General features: G+C 32.3%; 1 protein-coding gene across 1 annotated transcript in view; it reads right to left on the minus strand.

Annotated features, from left to right (window-relative positions):
• Nucleotides 1–18,130, minus strand: part of LOC111629884 (prolyl 4-hydroxylase subunit alpha-1-like) — a 32,329-nt gene that overhangs the window by 8,699 nt on the left and 5,500 nt on the right. The window contains exons 4-5 of the mRNA XM_023373810.1: nucleotides 14,755–14,925; nucleotides 1,422–1,582 (exon numbers count right to left, since the gene is read on the minus strand). Of these exons, the coding sequence (XP_023229578.1) occupies nucleotides 1,422–1,582; nucleotides 14,755–14,925 (332 nt within the window). The remainder of the gene's footprint in view (nucleotides 1–1,421; nucleotides 1,583–14,754; nucleotides 14,926–18,130) is intronic.

Below are 18,130 nucleotides of genomic sequence, written 5' to 3' on the forward strand. Positions count from 1 at the left end.
GATCTCATTGTAGTTTCACCCATAGAGACTAAATTGTACATAGAGATTACAGATACATTTTTCACATTATCATGCTTTATCAACACTCTACGCTGTACTTACAAGATTTGTAATGGAGGGTTAACTCTAAACGGACAGCGAGTTGTTGACCTTTTTTTTTTTCTTTTAGGCATTAGAATTTTTCACTGATCTATTCTGATTTTGAGTAGCTAATATTGAAAGATTAATCGTGGGCCACATAAATCCATTACACGAGCCGTATGTTGGCCATGCCTGAGTTAGGATGTTGAGTGGTACAAAAATAAAATTGTAATGTATAATGGAGTTGATCCATACAAAGATGACTTGAATTCATTCTTAGAGGATCGTAGTTCATGACCAAAGATAGAATAAGATGATACCTTGTCTTAATAACTCAACTTTTAACTCAATCACATAAAAGCATACAAATCACTGAAAGTTCAATTTTGTAGCAAATAGCTGGGTTGATCCAAAGATTTTGGTAAAGGGTTCTTCAGAACAAACCTTTCCAGCAATAAAAATTTAAGAAAAATTAAAACAAACTATAAGACTTGGCTGTTGTATCATTGCACTGACTAAAAGTGTATGTTTTATGATAGTTTTATTGGCTATTGAACAGCATCACTTCTAAGTGCTGTGTGGTAATTTTTTCTTTGTAATTGCCAAATTTGTTTTATTCTGTTTTAAAATTTATTTACACCATATCTCTTCATTAGGTGAACCACTCAAAGCTTATGCTTTCCCACATTTTATGTTTGGTTACTCTATCATGTATCAGGTGACATTATAACAGAATGTAAATGTCACAAATATGGCCTCAGACAAAATGCACACATGCAACACATACATCCAGGACTTCAATACATCACATGAAAGTTGTCTATAACAGTCTACAATAAGATTATTATTTTCAGTGTCTCATTACTGGGACATCAATATATGTGCTTTTGTGTTTCACTCATGTATTCATAGGAATAAATTCTGACATCTACAAACATCTCAAAGCCCAATGTTTTTAATAATACGCCAGATGATTGCTATAATGAATTGAATATAAAATAGTGACAAATATAACTGTGTCTGGTGTATAAAAACACTTAACTCCAATAATTTAATCCAATAATTTCAGATAAAGACAAGAATTAGTGACTAAACCATTATAAAAATATATTGTTATTAAAAATAAATTGTTATTAAGAAGTATCAGTTCAAATGCATTTCAAACTGTGAAAATTCACTGTAAAATATAAAAATCTAATTTGTTTAATATTAGAAAACCTTCTTTGATATAAAGAAAGTTTTATTAAATGCAATAATCACTTCAAATTATTAAATATATAAACTACTAATTTTCTTAATTTCATTAAAATCTTAATTCCAATGACAATAATTATAAATACCATATAAGTAGAAAATGCCAAATATTCTAAAATTTCTGGTTTGTCTGCAGTTTTATTAACTTCCTCATCAACTCGATCCAATGATTCTTGCATCCAGAGAACTGTATGATAATGGTCCCCACTATTATATGATTGCCGACCAAGTTCAAAACAATCACCAGCTGAAATAAGATTTAATAAAGCTTTTTATATGCATATTCATTCTTCTTAAATTAAATAATTATATTTCACTGTTTTTTTATTTGATCTTAACTTTACATTGATTCTTTTCTTAACTGTTACCAATGACTATAATTTGACAATTCTATGAATAATAAATATTTATATTATCTTTACCCACAAGATTATATGATAGAATATAATAAAAATAGAAACCATTTTCATTACAAAGTATAAGAGACTGCAGTTGAATACTGAAGTTTCTGAACTAACATTAATTAATTTAATATGTTTAAAAAATGGGAAAAGTTTTATAAAATTATAATATGAATGTTAAAAAACAATTACAGTAGACCCCCCTATAACACTGTTGATAATTCCATGTTATATAAATTCCATGTTGTACCAGTCACTTAGATTTTACAAATATGTGTGCTGGGCTGTGAACAGCACACGTATTTGTAAAATCTAAGTGACTCGTACAACATGGAATTTATATAACACAGAATTATCAACAGTGTTATAGGGGGGTCTACCATACAACGTTTTTTAAATATTATTGTTTATTAAAAATAATAATAATAATAATTAATTGTATTTCAAGCATTTAATTATTATTCATAAATAACCTTTTTCTTTAAAATCTTTCCAACCTGAAGACATTAAGAGAATTTTTTTTATGCCCATTATAGATTCAGACAGACCCACAATGGAAGCAACAAGATGAGACATGGGCTTGACATCTGGGTCAAATCAAAACTCAAATCAAGGTCTCCCAGACTGTCAACTGATGTCTTTACAATTGTCATAAAATTGTCTAGAAATAACCATTAGAAAAATATATAAATATAACATTTCTACAATAACTTATAAAAACTTTCTAGAAGCTTTTCTTAAATGTAGCATTTCATACTCCTGAGAGTAAGAATGCTGAATTATGCAGATGTCTATTTCAATTGCTCTTTTAATAAATGAAAAAAAACTCCAAAAATAGATATATATATATATATATATATATATACTTAAATTAATACAAAAACAGCTTAAATTCATAAAAACAGAATGTTTATTAACAGAACAAACATTTTCAACCATATACAATGACCACTTTCAGATTCTGGAATGGAATATAACAAATAGGACCTATTTATCAAAATCAGGTTGCTTGAAACAGATTCAAAAAGTTTTATTTTTAAAACAGTTTTTCATTCTGTCAACTCCATAGAATGATACTACATCAAAAAATATATTCTAGAGCTTAAAAACAAACAAGCAAATCTATTAATCTCAATATTTCCAGCAATATTTTTGTCTGATGTCTGTCAGTTATGGTCTGCAGTAGTGGATTAAAATTACATTTTGAAGATATTTCATAAAATTATTATTTAACATATGTATAAGATATTAATTAATTTATTACAAAATAAAAATCATTTGTGCAATTTGTTCAGTGTAATCAATTTGTTCAATTAATACTGGCTCATCAATCTGTTGTTTAAAAATAACAAGAATTAAATAAACTGTAAAAAGAACTATTGAATAAACTGACAAATCATTTTTATTTTATATTAAATAAATTAAAGAATGAAAGCTATGGAAATTAGCAAAATTTTAAGGTATATATAAGCATATTTGCAAACATTTTTGCTTTGTAATATTAAATCCATATTACTCCTATGGATTTAATATAGGATTATGAAATAGATGACTGAATGATTAATTCAACTGGATTTACTTTTTTTATCTTTCTTTCAAATGGAGAGCTAAGCCAAATGTCAACATCATCCTACAAAAGTTTAACAACAACCCACATCGGTTAACACTAAAATTAGACCAAATTAGCAAAAACGAAGGCCACTTCCTAGATGTAACAATTAGGCTAATAAATACTAGGATTAAAACAATTGTATTTCACAAACCCACATTACTGCCCAATTTTTATTCTGGCCACCTCATGTAACCTGCCATCCTATAAAATAGCAGCATTTAGATTATTAGTAAAAAGAGTCTTTTACACATTGTTCAAATGTAAAGGACACTAGCAAAGAATTGGAACATATCAATCACAGCCCAAATGCATGACTATAGCAAGAAAACTTGTTCCTACTTTAGTGGGCGGCTTCCTAACAGGCAATACACAAGCCAGAAACAGAGACACAAACAAAAACAAGAGAAAAAATTAATCGTGGTAGAGTTTTATCCCATCTTAAATACTATGTATAAACAGATAGCAAAATACACAAATCACTCAATAAGATTCAAATGTAGCCCAACCATCTTTAGACTATTGTCCAATGCTAAAGATGAATAGAACAGAGTTCCAGAGATGTATTCCATATCCTTATATGACAGAAGATTTGACAATAGCCTAACTTACTAGATTCTACTAACAGGGTCTTATCTCGGAGGATTACCAAACATAAGTACAATATCTCAAGCAATAAAGCAGCAACTATGCTTGCACAGTATGTGAATGAGCTGAGCCTGGGGTGTCAATAAACTGGAATAATGCAAAATTAATTAAGAATAGCTTTAATACCAAAAAGCAAGCTTAGATCCCTGGAGTCCTTGGAAAATATATAAAAAATCATGTGATGGAAAGTATATAAATGGCAAAGACATTGAAATGGTATTGACAACTTGGAAGTTGCTAATGATAACCCATTGAAGAGTAGCATGAGGACACTTTAATTTGAGGATTGGACAACTCAACTCCCAAGTGTTAAAATTTGTGGAATTTTACTGTTTCACTGTTAAAAAACCTTACATGATTTTGATGTCATAGAATATTTCTGCAGACATGTGTTGTTTAAAATGCAAGATGTAAAAGAACTAGTTTTTAAAAAATTCCAGAATTGAGCATCTTTGGCTTTCAAATCAAGATATTTTGTGTAAGCTTGAAGCCAGTCCCTAAACAAGGCCAAAAACATTTGCATTTTGGACACTAAATATTTTATTGGTGGAGAAGTGTAGGAGGTTATCATCAATTTCAGATAATTTAGTATTGACAGTCAAACTTATCATAACGTTATAAACTACAAGATATAAAATACAAGATATAAAATATGTATTTATGTATTATGTAAATCTTTAAAACATTTTTTATATTTTATCTGTTTCTTCAAAAGAGATAATCAATATCTGTAAAATATAAAAATATTTATAAAATTATTTCAAAGTTTATTTCATTATAAACAGTTTGAAGAAATTATCATCACATTACATACACTTTAAAGCAATAGTGAAAGGAATTGTGATTTGTAATGACCACATTGCTAAGTGTGTTTGCAAACCAAAATAGTGTTTATTAAAAATGACATTGGCACTGATACATAATGAAAATTCTTGACACCACTATTACAGCTTTTGATGTCAGAATGATTACTTGACATCTCTGATAGCACCATATTCCGTAGTGAAATAATTATAAATGTAAAACATCGTCATTGAATGAAGGTTTCATACTTTATTGTGTTTTGTGTAAGATAAAATGGTAATAATTTGAAAATGATTGATCACATGCATGATGGCAGTTTTTGTACCTGTAATGTTTACAAGTATGTTATAAAATAAAATAACTTACTGGAATATAAATACTTAAAATAATCAAAACACCTTATAACACCTTAGTAATTCCAGCAACGAAGTATTTAATAAAATAAAAATGTTTTCGAAGTATTTAATAAAATAAAAACGAACGTAAAATAGAATGGAAGCAATACAACGGTTTAAAAATAAACCATTGTATTGCTTGCGTTCTAATTTACGTTCGTTTTCGTTTTAAAGAGACTTAACTGAAGAAGACTATTAAATATAGTCGAAAACATTTTTATTTTATTAAATACTTCATTGCTGGAATTACTAAGATGTTTTGATTATTAAAAGTACGTTTTTGGAAATATTGGTTTTTTTAATTTTGTGTGCATTATAAACAGTTATATTAGTTCACTCATCTACAATGTATTTATTTATCTGTGGAAGGCTGTAAGATGAAAAATGTTGCATATGGATTGTGCATAGTGGAGAAATAAATGGAAAGATAAATTTAAAAATAATTCTTTAAATATATTTCAAATTATTATTCAGATCAAGTGCCAAGGATTTATTTTTTCCATCAACACCTTTAAATAGTATCTGTGGAAAATGTTCTAATTTAGATGAATTAAGCATTTTCAAGAAATGAGAACACATTTTTGTATAATCATATCAAAATGTATTGGGTTTGATACCAAATGCTAAGGAGACCACAAACGAGATTCCATATATACCAAAGTCAACTCTATTTGGTTGTTGCTGTACTCTTGGAAAATTCAGAAATGTCAGTATTAATATGAGGATACAATCTCCATAAGAATACTTTGAGTTCCATAGATATTTTACTGTAATTTATAGAATCGAATAATCAAATGCGTTTTTTGTTGTAATAACAGTAAATCCAACTAACACTGCTATGCAGAATTTGTCTATGATTGATATCATATCTGACAAGAAAAATAATTGCAGGATTTTGGATATAATTGAATAATAAGTACAATTTTGTAAAATATGGGCAAAACAAGTCATGTGCAAATCTTCTAGTCTTCCATTATATATAATAGTTGTTTTATCACTAACAGCTAGTTCAGTAAATAAATGATCCATAATTTAATAAAACTAGAATAATGAAATCAAATCTCATCAATTTTTTTCAAAATTCAAATATGTATCCAATAAAGGACAAATATGCAGTAGTACCTTCTACTTCCAATGATTCTAATTTTGAATGAATTACAGGCGAATAGTTTCGGTTGGAAATGCTTCAAACTCAAAAATAGTAGAAACAGTTTCACATAAGTGTGTTGAGACAGTTCCAGTTCTAACTACCAACACATTCTTCATTTTTTACTGTTATGAATACAGCTTTTAACGGAACAGCGAAGTCTTATCTGGATTTGAACATAAAACTAATTGGCAATGTTCCATGACTTTTATGGAATAATGAAATTAATTTTGAGTATTTGATGAGACTATGTCTTGTCTGTAAAATCGCACTGCTATCAATGGCTGCACACCTTAGAGATATGAAGGAGTACATGTCAGGAGTTGCAATTTGGCACAGAGTATTTGTTGCCCAAATCATGCGCACATAAAAAAACCAGACTTGTAGGTAGTCAGGAGACCGAGAACCAAGTCAAAAGAAAATACAAAATGCTGACACTGTTTCTATGAACAGGCACAAGTTCGAGATTTGCACATGCATTGCTCATGCTCTCCAAGACATAATCTTATCCCAAAAATGACTTTGCCATTTTACTTGTTTAAACTTATAAAGATATTTTTTAAAAGTTATGCTTTTATTTGCATTCATAATTATTTTATTTTAATTCTTTATTTTATTTATTTAAATACTCCATACATACATTCATTTTTAGAAAGAAGGGTAACATACTTTATAACTTTAATTAATAAACTGTACTTACACCAGTCTCAACAGAATCATTGTTAGAAAATAATCCATAAATTTTATCAGCTGGTTCTTTACAAATACACTAATAATAACACTACTAATACATGTTGATGAATGAAAATGATCCAATTTTTTACAATCAAACAAATAATGATTCAGAGTCAAATTTCCCTGCATACAATGAGCACATACAACTGATAAACTTAAATCTATATACAAATTTTCCCATACTAATCAAAACTTTTTTACACTTACAATCAAAAATCGAACCTGTTACTGATGTGAATCCTATAAAAGATCGTCCCACAAATGTTTTCAAACTTTATGAAGTTCTTCTTCAGGTGGAAATGGAATACTTGAGAAAAAATAGAACAGGAAATTTCAAGTCAAAAAGTTTGCTGAATTCTGCTCCGACAGACATGCACCATTGTGCGCAGATGTCAATTATTACGGATACTTGTCTAGGAGGAGTTGCCAGGCTAATGACAGGTTGAGCTCTTCTTTTTGGTTAATGCATGTATTTGTATGACTCATTTTATAAATAGCCATAGCTTTTAACCATTTTATGTGCTCAAGGTGGGGTGTAGTTGTGATGATTTTAGCTTTGTCAAGTTCTGCCTCAATGTCCTGGTCTGTTGCATAAATACTTAGGGCTGTAGTGAGCCTTCCATGTTGTAGATCAGCTTGGTGTTCCCTTAATCTGGTCTTTAATGAGCGCTTAGTAGAACCAATATAAATGAGTTCTTTTTGCCATCTGTTATCCACTAGAGGGATAGAATATACACCATACATTCTGTTGAGATTGGGGGGTCTTTCCCGTTTTTTAGGATATCTGCTATGGTGGGGCCTCTTCTATAAATTATTTGTATTTGTTGTTTCTTGGCTATTTCTCCATATATTTCTCTAACATGTGGATTGAAGATGACTGGGAGCCTTGTTTGTTTGTTCTGGTTGGTGGTATCCTTTTTTCCTGTGCTGTGGATGTGCCCCTTTGATGATGTTGCCTGGTTGTATTAAGGAAGGATACCCATGCTCTGCTGTGACTTTTTTAAGATATACCAATTCTGTGTTCAGAGCTTGCTTTGTAGTGGAGTGGGAGATTGCTCTTTTTAACAAGGTTTTGAATGCAGATATTTTATATGAGAACAGGTCACATGATCCCCTATGTATGTATAGTGGCATTGCAGTAGGTTTTCAGTAGACTGACATTTGGATGGCTGAGACATCCACTTTGATGGCTATGTCAAGGAAATGGGCTTCCGTGCTGCTTGATTGCTCTAAATTTATAACAAGGTCGTAAGGGTTGTCATTGATAGCTTGTATAAAGGCTGCTATGTTAGCCGTCTTCTTCCATAAGACGAGTATATTGTCTATGTATCCTCTATAAAGCAGAAGGTCAGGGAAAAACCTAGGGATGATTTTATTTTCCATTTGCCTGATGACTAACTCGCATAGGTCTCCTAACACTGGGCAGCCCATGGAGATACCTCTTTTTTGCTTATAAACCTTTCCTTCGAAGGTAAAGATTGAGTTATAACAAATAATATGGGCCATTTCAAGTATATGGTGGTGCAGTGCTTGATCTTGAGTATAATCCAATTAGAAATCCCTGAGGGATCAGAAGGCAGCTGGGAGCTTTACTGAGGGGTATAGTGATTTGAAATCTAGGACTGTGATGAGCTTTGGCGACTCTGAGAGATCTTTCAGCAGGCGTATGAGGTTTTCTGAGTTTTCAATGGTGTAAAGGTAATCCTCTAAGCTTGGCAAAAAGGAGGCAGTGGGCAACCTTTTCTAGTTTCCTTGTAGGTGCTCTTGCTTTGTCAACTATTGGACGGAGTTGCTGGCCCAGTTTATGAGTTTTAGTGTATGCAAAGAGCTTAGGCGTGTCGAGTGAGTCAACTATTATGTCTTGTAAGGCCAGACGTTTTGTTAATTTTAAGTTCACAAAGTGTTTCATTCTATTCTGCAGCTTATTTTCAAAGTCTCCGTTTTCTTTATCACAATGTGTGATATTGATGTAGTCTCTTAGTCCTATTTGGTAGGTGCCCCTTTACATAATGACTAAGGATTTCGATTTATCAGCTCTGGTGAGAACGATGTCGTTTCTTTTTATCCATTTGCTGGTTAGTTGAAGTTTTGTTTTTAATGCTACCATTTCTGGGTGTTCTTTGGCCCTTACAATTCTCAGTGCAGCTACCCATCTATAATATTCTTTTTGTTTATCGGGTAGGTTCTTTATCAGGTCTTTATCAGCTCAAGATCAGTGATTAGGTTTTCAGATCCTGTCTTAGATGGTGATAGCGCAAATGTTGGACCATATTTGAGCACATCCTTAACGTATTTAGGCAATTTTATGTCATCCAATATGATGTAGGGGAAGGTTGGATATCAGTGAGTTTTTGGTGTTTGGAATCTTAAGATCCATTGTAGTTTTTTATGGTAGAGCTCTTTTAGTCTGGCAGTTAATCTTCCTTAAGTAGGAACTAATTTAGCATTTTCTTCAACTAATTTACCCAGATCTATATGGAATAATGAGTCTTCAGCTCAGATAAGATCGCTAAGTACAGAAAATACTTGTTTCCTAGTTGATCTGATGGCTCTATTGAGGCATAGAAGTCTTACTTTCTTAAGGAGTGGTTCACTGCCTGGAGGGAGGCGTATACGATAAAAAGACATAGGTACTATCCCATTTTTTCTGCAATCCATAAGGAACTGAAGCTTGGCTCTAGTTATAGTGAGCGCCATTAGCTTCTTCTTGTATATATTAGACAGCATAGCTAATGTTTACAATACTGTTCAACCCTTTACTAACACCAGAAGTATACTACACTTACAATCAAAAATCAAACCTAAAAACTCACAACTCACTACACTTATATATCAAACACGTACACTGAACCAATATAATGTGTGGTACGAACGACGAAACAAAAACAAACGTTTTCGAACCTCTTCTAGGTTCTTCCTCAGGTTCCTTAAGCTTTTTAGCTCGTAAATTCGATATTTCAAATAACTTCATTCTTGCGATCGAACAGTTCTTTTTTAAAAGATGTGTCGCGCATGCCGTTCAAACTAACGACTGCCGTCAACGAAAGACATTAACGAATGTTGTTTAAATAATTTCTTTCTTAAGATCGAACATTTCTTTTAAATTATCCGTCACGCATGCGTGACATGTCCGCTTGCTCGGAAATAACGAGCAGTTAAAGCGTGTTATGTATCAACTCTTGCCAGGCCATCGACAAGATCATCTCCTCTTTAAAATTTATGCACGTGGTTTCGATAGAGGATTTAAAGATGTGCATCGCCTCTAACCACTTGAGATGTTCATTGGGAGGCGCACCGAGGAGGAGATTGGTCCTATTAAAGTCAGCAACTATGCCCGGGTCTGTTGCGTATGTAGCGAGGGCCGTGCTGGTTCTCCCGTGACGAATGTCTGCCTTATGCTCCTGTATTCTGACACCTATGGATCTTTTAGTAGAGCCTATATATATTAAGTCCCTGTCGAATCTGTAATCTCTCAAAGGGACACTATAGACCCCCGGTCTTCTGCTGGGGTTAGGAGGGTCCTTCCCATTCCTTAGGATGTTAAAAATAGTAGGGCACCTCCTGTAAGCAATACTGATTTGGCGCTTCTTGGCGATCTTGTCATATATAGATCTTACATATGGGTTAAAGGTGACGGGTATACGTTCCATGTCTTCCGGAACCTCCTTTCTATCAACGCGCCAGTCTACCAGCCGTTCTTTATCCGCATACATCCGGCTATAACTTTTTATCATCTTACGTATGGCTGTGCGATACCCATGTTCCGCGGCTACTCGCATTATATATGTTAGCTCTTTATCACGAGCCTGCACGTTAGAAGAATGTGTGAAGGCTCTTCTGATTAAGGCTTTATATGCCGCCATCTTGTAGGGTACCGGATCACATGATCCTATCGGGATGTACGAGGACATAGATCCTGGTTTACGATACACCGCAGTGCTGATGCCCTCTTTCTCTAACCTAATATTTATGTCTAGGAAATGTACTTCAGTGGTGTCAGATTGTTCTAATTCTAGCATCAACCCGTACGGGTTATTATTAAAAGCGTCTACCAATGCTGTTATATCCGGCACATTTTTCCAGATAATAATAATGTCGTCAATATATCTCCTATAAAGTTCGATGTTAGGGAGGAATTGTGGGAGGATTTTTTTCTCCAACTGCCGGACCACCATCTCACATAGGTCCCCTGAAACCGGGCTTCCCATGGGGACCCCTCTGCCTTGTGTGTAGACCTCACCATTGAATTGGAACACAGAATTATAACATATCAAATGTGCCATTTCAAGTACTTGGTTGTGTAACGCTTTATCCCCGACTAACCAACCAAGTACTTGAAATGGCACATTTGATATGCTATAATTCTGTGTTCCAATTCAATGGTGAGGTCTACACACAAGGCAGAGGGGTCCCCATGGGAAGCCCGGTTTCAGGGGACCTATGTGAGATGGTGGTCCAGCAGTTGGAGAAAAAAATCCTCCCACAATTCCTCCCTAACATCGAACTTTATAGGAGATATATTGACGATATTATTATTATCTGGAAAAATGTGCCAGATATAACAGCATTGGTAGACGCTTTTAATAATAACCCGTACGGGTTGATGCTAGAATTAGAACAATCTGACACCACTGAAGTACATTTCCTAGACATAAATATTAGGTTAGAGAAAGAGGGCATCAGCACTGCGGTGTATCGTAAACCAGGATCTATGTCCTCGTACATCCCAATAGGATCATGTGATCCGGTACCCTACAAGATGGCGGCATATAAAGCCTTAATCAGAAGAGCCTTCACACATTCTTCTAACGTGCAGGCTCGTGATAAAGAGCTAACGTATATAATGCGAGTAGCCGCGGAACATGGGTATCGCACAGCCATACGTAAGATGATAAAAAGTTATAGCCGGATGTATGCGGATAAAGAACGGCTGGTAGACTGGCGCGTTGATAGAAAGGAGGTTCCGGAAGACATGGAACGTATACCCGTCACCTTTAACCCATATGTAAGATCTATATATGACAAGATCGCCAAGAAGCGCCAAATCAGTATTGCTTACAGGAGGTGCCCTACTATTTTTAACATCCTAAGGAATGGGAAGGACCCTCCTAACCCCAGCAGAAGACCGGGGGTCTATAGTGTCCCTTTGAGAGATAACAGATTCGACAGGGACTTAATATATATAGGCTCTACTAAAAGATCCATAGGTGTCAGAATACAGGAGCATAAGGCAGACATTCGTCACGGGAGAACCAGCACGGCCCTCGCTACATACGCAACAGACCCGGGCATAGTTGCTGACTTTAATAGGACCAATCTCCTCCTCGGTGCGCCTCCCAATGAACATCTCAAGTGGTTAGAGGCGATGCACATCTTTAAATCCTCTATCGAAACCACGTGCATAAATTTTAAAGAGGAGATGATCTTGTCGATGGCCTGGCAAGAGTTGATACATAACACGCTTTAACTGCTCGTTATTTCCGAGCAAGCGGACATGTCACGCATGCGTGACGGATAATTTAAAAGAAATGTTCGATCTTAAGAAAGAAATTATTTAAACAACATTCGTTAATGTCTTTCGTTGACGGCAGTCGTTAGTTTGAACGGCATGCGCGACACATCTTTTAAAAAAGAACTGTTCGATCGCAAGAATGAAGTTATTTGAAATATCGAATTTACGAGCTAAAAAGCTTAAGGAACCTGAGGAAGAACCTAGAAGAGGTTCGAAAACGTTTGTTTTTGTTTCGTTGTTCGTATCACACATTATATTGGTTCAATGTACGTGTTTAAAATCAAACCTGTTACTGGCGTGCATTCTATAAAAGATTGTCCCACAAACATTTTCGAACTTTATGAGTTGTTCTTCAGGTGGAAATGGAATACAAAAATAGTGTTCTATTTTTTCTCAAGTTTCCAACAGGAGATTTCAAATCGAAAAGTTTTCCATATAAAATGAACCATACAAATGCAAATATATGCATCAACCAAAAAGAAGAGCTCAACCTATCACCAGCCTGGCAACTCCTCCTAGACAAGTATCCATAATAATTGACACCTGCACACAACGGCACATGTCCATCTGAGCAAAATTCAGCGAACTTTTTGATTTGAAATCTCCTGTTCTATTTTTTCTCAAGTATTCCATTTCCACCTGAAGAAGAACTTCATAAAGTTCAAAAATGTTTGTGGGACAATCTTTTATAGGATACTCACCGGTAACAGGTTTGATTTTTGATTATAAGTGTAGTATACTTCCAGTGTTAGTAAAGGGTTGAACAGTATTGGAAACTTATTTAGTCAAATCTGAACAATCATTCTCTTTACAATAAACGGCAGTTGCTGATAATAAATATGAAAAACCGACAATTATCTAATATTTCCAGGTACCATATGTAATATTTAGTCTTGAGTATCCTATCTCTTTCTTCTCTAAGAAAAAGATTATCAAACAAATTATAAATCTAGAATCATATAGACCAAAAGTCCTTTTCCTATAAACTCTATTATCAAATATTCTTTCTCTGTTAAATATTATTCATATAAACAGAAATAGGATAAGAAATAGAAATAAAATTTTCTAACCTTTGTAAATATTTCTATAAAATATGATACAAAGATTCATAAATAAAAAAGTTTATTTGGTTAATAGATTTGTTAACAATGAGATGGAAGCAATTATTCAATGTATATAGTCACCAACTAACAAAGCATAAATATATTTGAAACCTGTTCAATGTTTTCTTAATGTAAGCTAAACACTGCTGGGTACTGTACAGTATATATCAGCTAGTTAAAAATAAATGAAAGTAAACAAGATTATACTTAAGTATATAAGTGTAACAAACATTGTGAATCCCAATATGTATATAGAAACATGACAAAACAAGCACCGTGAGTAACCGAGTGAGGTTATATCTAAATTTAAATACATCTGGAAGCAAAGGCTTACTCAGGGTCTGAGTGGCACAACTGGCAAGTGCACCACACAGCAAGCAGAGGCTGCAGGCTCAAGTCCACTCGAGTCAGTTCTTTTCTTCCAGATAGTTCTAAATTATTTAATAAATTATTAAAATTATAATTATTAATTTAGTTAAGAGATGGCATGTAACATCTACCTCTAGTACCAAATTAATAAGTATTAATTATTAAAATTAGCCGTATTATAGTCCAAATATTTAAGCGATCATTTGATGTTTCAAAATTATACTTATTAATATACATAAATTGGACCCACTAAAAACTATTTCAAGTTGCATTTATGTCTCTGAGTATGTTAATGATCATCTTGAGATTTGCTTCTGGATCTGCAACGAGTGAAAGGAGGCCCTCCAAAATATTTTGTGGGAGGACCAACCCTGCAGTTTTCCGTTCTGCAAACTACCCATAAAAATTTTTAAGCATCTATGCTAGACTCAAACCCTGATCTCTCAAACTGACAGACTGACATCTTTACCACTTTATTAGTCAGCAATTAGTTAACTAATAAATTTTATAAACTTTGAATTTTCTGTTATATATTGTCATTTCTTGAAAAATACAAAGTAACTGTGTTATTTTCTAAGACAGCAATGTAATAATTTTCAAAATGAGAGTATTAGCAAATTAGTTAAATAGTTAATAATTATAATAAACAATTAAAATAATTAAAATCTTATAATAAACAAAAAGTTTATTTCTTACCTGTAAGTTCAGGGGAAGGCTTAACTCCTTTAATAAGTCCTTTTGCAAGTGAAGATGTTTCTAATTTATAAGTATCTTGCAATCTAAGAAGAGCTGCTGCTGCACCAGTGAGATCTTCATCATCTGGAAACTTTAAATCTTCTCGAAAACGAGTAATGTTTTCAATTAATGCTGCAAAGTAATGTGTTAGTTATAATTACTGTAAACTTTAATTTATTCATATTTATTCATATTTCTTATATGTATTATTATTATTAATGCATTAATAAGTCATTTATTTATAATACATAAGTTATATATCAAAAAGAGTAGCAATCACATTCATTCTAAATTTAAAAACTTACAACTTCCAAAACTAGAATGGATCAAATCATATTTTATAAATAATATTAATCAACATTACTAAAATATTGTTTAAAAATCACAAGTAAAATAGTACACAATAAATAACAGTCTGATATTCAGCTAAAGTTGATCCTAATATAATATGAAATATATAATTTTCCTTATTCTAATATAAATGTTTTAATATCAGGTTCAAACACAATCAAAAATATAGTTGATTCCAAAAATTATCTCACAGTAATTGAATGAAAGAATAATTCAGTTTGCTTTATAACACACATACACATATGCAAAGTATTATATATATATAAATTACAATTATAAATACATTTTTACAGTAGAATATCAATATCTCAATGCAAAAAAAGAGAGACAGAAAAAGAGAGAAAAATTTTCAAGTTAATAAAGTTAGAGTTAGAGAAACTACCATACTTTAATGAGTTTGTAAGCATCATAATATAAATAATATAGTTAGATTTAAATTCATTATGTTTTATTATAAACTCATGTATATATACAAACTATTAACATTATTAGTGGGAAAAAATCTGTTACATGAATTTCTCAACAATTCATTACTTCTTACTCAACAATGTTTTCAATGTGGTTGATTATCTCAAAAACATCTTGTTTTATGAATGATGTAGTTTCTAGAAAGCTCCTTAAAAGCTTGATAGCTTTTTTGGCTTTCCTATGTGAAAAAGAAATAGAATATTTATCTTTAACAGGATTTACTTATCTTCATTGCTTGTTTCTTGCATTTGATTCTTTACTTTTGTATAATATCATCTTCAAATAGGTGTCCATAGATAGCTAAGTCAGTACCAGTATTGACAAAATCTTCAACTGATACTTTTCATCATTCATTGCTATAATGAAATCAACCTTCTTCAATATAGTCAATAAATTCTGATGGAAATTCTGATTTATTCAAAGCATCAACAAATTGTTGACCAAAACTGCTTTTGTAAAGCAATTTGCAAACAACCAAATCTTAAAAACCTTTAATATACAGTATTTTTATTAAATCTTCTAACACTTTTGGTCAGTTGATTGACCTTCTTCAAGAAAGAATCGAAAGATTTGGTTGTTTGTACATGCAGTTAGAGAAGGGTGCAATTTGCAAAGGTGCTTTGCTTGAACTTCATTCAAAATTTCATTGATCATTTGCATTGCATCTAACAGGATGCAATGCAAATGATTAATGGTAACAGGTTCACCAAACTCAAATTATCCATCTTCAATAACATGCAACATTTTTCCTACAATGAGTTTGCTGTATCATAAAGTTTTGAATGATTCTCTGATTTAAAATTTGCAATATGAAAGTTGCATTTGATAGTAAAAATTGAACTGTTATATCTTTCAAGTGGGTATCATTGAATATATGGCAGTTGTTAATAAAAAGAATAATTTTTCTATTTTTGGCAATCATGCAAGTCTAACTTTTTCAGTCAATTGAAAAAAGCTCTGACAAAGTCCACACTTTCTTATTTGCTGCTAATTATGTAGGTTATATCTTGGCATTGTGGAAACAGAAGTTTCAATTAATTAATAAGAATGGCAGTTTTTCATTACTTGCCGTGTTTGGTCCCACCCAAAGAAAAAGTTATTTGATGCATTTCTATCTCAATGTGAATCCCCTTTGAACACCATTGTTTTGTCCACCAGACATTTAAAAAATAAGCCTATTTCATCTATGTTAAAAATATCATCTAGGCTTAGGGTTGCCAACTATCCCACCTTGTGCAGGAATGTCATGCATTTTCAAATTAAGCCCACAACATGTGAAGACACATGAAAATCCAGAAAAATATTTTAAAATGATACTATTAAAGAAATTTATAAAAACATACTTATTGGAAATAAAATACATGTAAATGTACTGTGGACCATGGAAATGGGTTATATTGACAAAGTTATCTTACATTAATCACTGTTATATATGGATTCATACTGCTACTTGTATACAGAATTGGACTTGCTTTCAAAGAAGCTTACTGCATTGCCAGATGTTTTCAGCTTTCCAGAGAAAAACTTTTTAAAAAGAGCCGACTCAGAAAACATTCTGTTTTGATAAATAACCTAAGATTTGACAATATAATCAAAGAGACACTTTTCATGAATGGGTGAAAATGTAAAAATTCAAGGTAAAAGCGTTGAATTTACAATATAACATTAATATGGATGATCTGTACAACGAGATAGCTATAGTTAAATAAAAAGTAACAAGTGTAATGATGGGAAATTTAATGTTCCAGAAAAATGGGTAAAAATTTTGAATTGTAGTAAACTAGTGCCAAACTTAGTTAAACTATTGTCATTTTGCCTGAGTATTTCAGCTACTAATGCTTTTGTAGAAAGTTTTCTCTCTTATAAATATGTTTTGAACGAAAAATTGAAATAGATGTTTTGTGAAATTAATAAATAATGAATTAAAAATTAAGTTAAGTTCAAAGGAATCCTGTCAACAGATGTACACAACAGTGCTAAAAGATAAAAAGCTTCTTTCTGAAGCATGATCTGAAAGAAAATATTTATTTCTTAAACATAAAGAAATAAATTGCTTCATATGAAAGTCCTCCATTTTCATTGAAAATCCTCCAATTTTTACTAGCATGTGCCCAAAAAGATTTTCTCCAATTGGCAACCCTATCTAGGCTGTAATTCTGTACAATTTCTAATAAACTTTTCAATCACTTTATATAAATATAAAATTTTATTAAAAATTATTTCTTGCTGCCTCTTCTTAAAAATTTATCTAGTCATCCACTTCTTGCTTTCAATCTGGTATATTCCACTATTGAAACATCACCAAATGATTGCCTTAAATAATCAGGCTATAACTCCACTAATTTAATGATTAATTTGCTACTAGAGATAGATGTTAGGCGCCATCTCTTAACTAAATTAATAATTATAATTTTAATAATTTAATAAATAATTCAGAATCATCTGGAAAAAAAGAACTGACCCAGGGCAGGGCATGAACTCACAACCTCTGCTTGCCATGCAATGCGCTTGCAAGTTG

Source organism: Centruroides sculpturatus, unplaced genomic scaffold (genome assembly GCF_000671375.1).
Source record: "Centruroides sculpturatus isolate CEXI.00-Female unplaced genomic scaffold, Cexi_2.0 scaffold642, whole genome shotgun sequence".
Taxonomy (NCBI): Eukaryota; Metazoa; Arthropoda; class Arachnida; order Scorpiones; family Buthidae; genus Centruroides; species Centruroides sculpturatus.